At 37.8% G+C, this 6458-nt stretch overlaps 1 protein-coding gene across 1 annotated transcript in view; it reads right to left on the reverse strand.

Annotated features, from left to right (window-relative positions):
- Positions 1 to 6458, reverse strand: part of LOC106873084 (myosin-IIIa) — an 88205-nt gene that overhangs the window by 28524 nt on the left and 53223 nt on the right. The window contains exons 12-18 of the mRNA XM_052975288.1: positions 5887 to 5991; positions 5220 to 5303; positions 3955 to 4105; positions 3455 to 3506; positions 2985 to 3080; positions 1660 to 1762; positions 254 to 380 (exon numbers count right to left, since the gene is read on the reverse strand). Of these exons, the coding sequence (XP_052831248.1) occupies positions 254 to 380; positions 1660 to 1762; positions 2985 to 3080; positions 3455 to 3506; positions 3955 to 4105; positions 5220 to 5303; positions 5887 to 5991 (718 nt within the window). The remainder of the gene's footprint in view (positions 1 to 253; positions 381 to 1659; positions 1763 to 2984; positions 3081 to 3454; positions 3507 to 3954; positions 4106 to 5219; positions 5304 to 5886; positions 5992 to 6458) is intronic.

The following is a 6458-nucleotide window of genomic DNA, read 5'->3' on the forward strand; positions in this document are numbered from 1 at the left end:
TATATATATATATATATATATATATATATATGAAGAATAATAATAAATGGAGCAAAACACATATAAACAATAAGTTCCTTTAATATATACCCAGGCCTATTCCCCATTTTGTTAGGAGGGGGTAGCCACACCAAGACACACACCCGGCATTCCATTCATTTCCCAGCTCAAAGAAGACAGCAACGCCTTGTAGTAAATAAGGCAAGTCGAGAGACGAAGAAGAACAATTACAACAACAAGAACAGAAACATACCATTGTTTATGATCGTATTATCTATAACGGTACATGAGTCACTGCCATGTCGGGTCTCCTGTGCTGTAAAGTCTATATTACCGATGTGTAAAATACTTGACAGAACGCAGAAAAGTTCATCGACCTCCTGTAGAAGATAGAAAACCAGAAAATTAGCAGTTTATATATGGAGAATGCACATTACATAATATTACATATCACATCATATTATATCCTGTATTATGCCACTCCAAACACTGCACTATTTTCATACCATGCCACATCATGCCTGATATCACTTTGTATCAGATATCATCTTGTGTCCTTTAAACCACGCCAACTACAACATTGTATTCACATCACACCATACCAGTTATCACACTGTATCCTATATTATAACCCTGTACTACACAACACCAAACATCACATTGTATTTACACCACACCAGTTATCACAAGGTATCCTGTATTATACCATACTAGGCATCACATTGTATTCACACTCCACACATCACATTGTATCCTGATTTACACCATACCAGATATAACACTGTATTGGGTATTACACCACACCAGATATCACATTGTATTCACAAAATACCAAATTGCACAGTGTATCCTGCATTACATCACACCAGATATTATATTGGAGAGTATTGTAGTTCGCTTGAAGCATTGTGTATTGTTTGTAAAGAATAAAAAGTAAAAAATAAAAAGTTTAGTAAGGTATAACAATGCACTATAGAACAAAAAATGAACTATATACCTGTTGTAACTTGGTAAACTATAGTCCAATGATATTTCGGAATTAGAATTCCTTCTTCAGATCTTATTTGCACTAGATATCAAACATTACATCACACTAGGCATTACATCACACCATAAAAAATACCATATTATATAACGTATAATATTACATCAAATCCCTGAAACCTTCCTTCATTCATGACTGCTAATGGGTTTCTGCACTATGAAAGTTCCTCTCAAAAGGGCAGGGTTTTTTTTTGGAAGACAAACAGTTGTCTATGCATGTCTCTTCTCTGGCCACCGATGTGTTTCCAAAAGAAAGGCAAGGACCAATATGGTTTGGTACCGGTGTCATCATAGGCACTGCCATTAGAAAGGAGCCAGAGCAGATATGATAAAGGACCTCATCAAGCACTTTAAGGGTTCAGGCACTCTACTGCCCTGGATTTGTCTCCTTTTTTCAGCACACCATGATAGAGTCCCATGCCACACAACTACACACCATAAACCACTTATTTGTTCAGCCACTACAATACAGGCACATAACTCAACCACACACACACACACACACACACACACACACACACACACATTCACTCATGCAAAAACACAGCAATCACCTCTACCCCACGACACAAACACAAACGTGTACATATCGGTCACATGACTTGCTGTACGCACCTCAGGAGTGAATCCGATGATATCGAAACATTGCTTTATAGTCTGGAACTTTTGGGAATTGAAAGCTAAAATTGATGGGTTTGGCTGGTATTGGCTGATATATCTGCAATCATAGAAGCATTAACGGTTTTTAGAATCTTTAGAAAAATCAGATTGGTCTTTTGATAAAAAAGAAAGATCATAAAATCATTATTGATTAGAGGTGATCTGTGATTTAATCACTGCACTGATTAAATTTTTGCAAATTAACATGCAGATACTGAGTTAATCTGGTGAGCTGGCAGAATGATTAGCATGTCAGACAAAATGCTTAGGAACAGTTTGTCTGTCTTTACATTTTGAGTTCAAATTCTGCCTAAGTTGACTTTGCCTTTCATTCTTTCAGGGTCGATAAAATAAGTACCAGTTGAACACTGGGGTTGATGTAATCAACTTACCCCTTCCCCAGAAATTGCTGGCCTTGTGCCAAAATTTGAAACCAATTTGTTAAAATAAAATAAAATATGTTTTCTATGTTATATGAAATGTGAATAATTTCAGAAAGTACCCCACTATCATCAAAGTATGCCTGAGAGGGGTCACTGGGGTTGAGTCCTCAGGCACCTCAGTCATGTCATAAGTAACCGTCATTAGAATGTCCAGCAGTTCTCCCAAGTGTGACCAACTGAAATTATGGATATTATTCAAATATCTCATTCATGGTCTGCTCCTGGGTTTGGGTCTGACATGCTAAAAGACTACTGAGAGTGAGGGCACACCTTCGCTTTTGCTAAGGCAGGTCTCTGAAACATGTTTCAAACCCAGGCCATGTCTGCTCCAATAATCAGTAGGGATTTGGTCAGTGAATCTTCTGTGATAGTCGACAAATGATGGCAAGATGAGCTGTTATGGATAACACTATCCCAAAACGTGTACCATGTGACTAGGGTCGACATGTGAACGTGTATTCCCACCGAAACCCCAAACATGAACTCCACACTGTAACAGCGAATGACACAGCATTTATGAGGGGCGTGGTGAACTCGTTGGTTGGAACCGGCTCAACCCAGGTAAACGCTGCCACAGGTACAAATAGTAGGGATGGCTTGGGAGTTCAGTAGGTGCTCCTGCTAAGACACTAATAAGGATGTGGCCCTATGACCCTTTCAGTAATAGATGGCAGAGAAGATGGGTGGATGGATGTACCCCACTATCAAAAATGAGTTAACTTAGTTCTCATGTCTCATGGAACTGAGTACACTTAGTTCCATGCATGTGGGCTCTGACGGTTAAACAACATGAACAACAAGAAGAAAAAGAAAAGAAAACAAGAGAAATATTCGTACCTAAATGTTTTGGAGGATTTCAAGAAATACTTATCATCTGGAAGATTCCCAAGACCAGCCAAGATGTAGTAAAATATATGAAAACTCTGCTCTCCACTGGAAAAGAGATGAAACAGAAACTGTTGGTGATGGACAGATGAATAGGTAGAAACATGGACATATTAAATAACATACAACAGAGAGTTTTATCTTTCATCTTTTACTTCTTTCATTTATTGGACTGTGAAAGGTTCAGCCAAACAAACTGACCTCTGTATTTATGTTTTTGCATTTTTTTTTTTTAAGCCTGGTAACTCATTCAATCAGTTTCTTTTACTGAACATTTTCAAGGCATTGTTTTACAACCAGGCATCATCCTCATTAATAGTGTGACAGGATGGTCACAACTGAAATTCATTTAACCATCGATGTGCTCAGTCAGGGACAACCTGGGGTTAAACAATGAAATATAAAACAGTTGAATTACTTACGGCGCTTGTTGTATAATTCTGGATTTTTCCAAGAGATATTCAGTAATCCTTGCTGTAATACAAATAGAGATATGACTGGATTACAATAATCTGATTTCTTTCTTACAGAGAATTTAATATCTCAGTTTTGGAAAAGAAGAGAAGGAATGATATTGTGTTCGGCACAGGTTCTTGTAATGAAAATCTCACAATCTGGATTACAAGTTTTATTAAAAACTACAGTTATTGTAAAAGCGTTTAATTTTTAAAGGTGATGATATAATAATAATAATGAAAATACATGCACACATGCATACAGACACACATGGGTACATATGCACACACACATGAAAATGGATGCACACACAAACACACATATATACTGATACTCAGTTACGATGACAAAGCTTCCAGTTGAACTGATCAACAGAACAGCCTGCTTGTGAAATTAACATGCAAGTGGCTGAGTGCTCCACAGACATGCATACCCTTAACTGCTTGTAAGTAGAATTTGTACTTACCGCCATTTACACTGCCGATATTGTTGAAAATCATATCAAGATATTTGCCGAAGCGACTGGAATTATCATTAATAACAGTCTGTGAGTTACCAAAAGCCTCCATCAACGGATTCGCTTGAAGAAGTCTTTGTTGTAAAGACTTGTCAGGAGCCTGAAGAGGAGAGAAGAGAAGAGGAGAATGGTGATATGAAACATTGGTATTACAAGAAATCCATCTGATAAAGCTTACAGCTAAATATGTGGTGGTGGTGGTGGTGTAAGATCTTTTTCCAATGTCTTTCATCATTATCCTCATCACATTCATCCCCACCTTCATTATCATCAGCCATAACCATCATCATCATCATCATCACTACCATTACCATCATCATCATCGTCAGCATCACCATCATCTTCATCACGATCATTGCCATCATCATCATCATCAGCATAACCATTTTTGTGTCTGTTTCCCCATGACTAAACTCATTGAGGCAGGTTTTCAATGGCCTGATCGGTGACTCTTATTCTTGCTAAATCTCAATTGTCTTTTAATAATAGCATTCTTTTTCTTTTTTTTTTTCCATTCCTCCAACTCTCATATGTTTGCTGAACTATGTAACATTTGTTCACTGGTAAAAATAAAACAATGGCATTATCTTTTTCTCAGACAATGCTAACGGCTGCATAAAGAATCGAAATTTATATACATACACATACATGCACACACACACACACACACACACACACACACATGGAGGTCAGACATATGAACTTAGCCCACATGTACTTTTTCCTCGCTCTTTTCTACTTTATCTCCTTTCTGCTCTTCCTGGACTTTCCCCTGGTATACAAAGAAGGACTATGTTTGAAACATTATAACTTTTACTGTTTCCATTTTTCCGTTAGAGTCAAAGAAATAATGCTAACTGTGAATGTCACTTTTACTTTTGCTTTTTTTGTTATTTCATTTGTATTTTCTCACACAATAATAGCCTCCCAACAACAAAACTTGCCCACACAACAGTTTCCCACACAACAACAGTTTCCCACACAACAACAGTTGCCCACACAACAACAGTTGCCCACACAACAATAGCTACCCAAACAGCAACAACTGCTCACACACCAATAGCTGTCCATACAACAATAATTGCCCACATAACATCAGCTGCCCACACAACAGTTGCCTACACAAAAACAGTATATCACACAACAACAGTTGCTTACAAAACAAGACTTACTCACACAACAACAATAGCAAGAAGAAGAGTAGGTCAACTCACCTGCCCAAGGTTAGTGAGCTGCTGTAACAGATAGTTAGCACTCTCAGTCTTACCAGCGCCAGATTCTCCACTGATAACAATACACTGAAATATACAGAGACACGTATTCATGCATATATATATCATGATTTCTCTTAGGTATAGCAATAATAATAACCATTTATTAGAATTCAATATACTTATGATTTAGAATGAAGTACCAGAAGAGTGCATAGTTAAGGATTAACTAACGAATGACAAAAGAACAGGAGTTATGTGAAACATGTTGATGAGTGGTGTTAGTGACTGAACTGCTGTGGTGGTAGTGGTGGTGATGAAGGTGCAGTGAAGGTGGTAGTAGTGATGGTATTAATGGTGACGGTGATAGAGTTGGTAGTAGATGAAAAGGGTGGTGGAGGTGACAGGGGCCGGGATAGTGGTGAAGTGGAAAGGAGTGATGTTGTTGTTTGGTGGTGGTGGTGGTGGTGGTGGTGGTTGTAGCAGTGGTGATGGTGGCAGTGGTGATATTAGTGATAATAGGCTGGGTGATTAATTTTCAGTGGTGACAACAGATAATTTATTAATAATTAGCCAGAGAGCAATTAATGTTTTTCTAAGAGATAGAAGGGAGGAAGGAGACAGACAGACAGACAGAGAGAGAAGAAAATGAGTGCACTGAATTCCTCACCTGATTGATTTGCAGATGCAACATACTATGGAAAGCTTGGTCAGCCAGACCGAAGATGTGAGGTGGCAAAGACCCTTTGGGTGCATTGGTGTATTGTTCAAGATGCTGCAAAAGAATTAACATATAATTAACATAAATTGGTTTCAAATTTTGGTATAAGGCCAGTAATTTTGGTGGGAGGGGTAGCGAAATTTGAACCCAAAACGTAAAGATTATGAAATGCTGTTAAGCATTTTGTCCGGCATACTAACAACTCTGTTAGTTTGCTGCCTTATAATTAACCAATTAATTGGTTTCCAATTTTGGCACTAGGCCAGCAATATAGGGGTCAAGGTAAGTCAGTTCCATCGCCCCCAACATCAAACTGGTACTGACTTTGTTGACCCAAATAGGGTGAAAAGCAAAGCCATCCTCAGTGCAAAATCTGAATTCAGAACACAAGGATGGACAAAATGTCGGTCAGCATTTTGCCAGTTTCTTTGATGGATTTAAGTGTTAACATAAAATTACTGTATCAACAAAATTAAAGATAGTTTAATATATATATATATATATATATATATATATATATA

Source organism: Octopus bimaculoides, chromosome 21, assembly GCF_001194135.2.
Source record: "Octopus bimaculoides isolate UCB-OBI-ISO-001 chromosome 21, ASM119413v2, whole genome shotgun sequence".
NCBI classification, from domain to species: Eukaryota; Metazoa; Mollusca; class Cephalopoda; order Octopoda; family Octopodidae; genus Octopus; species Octopus bimaculoides.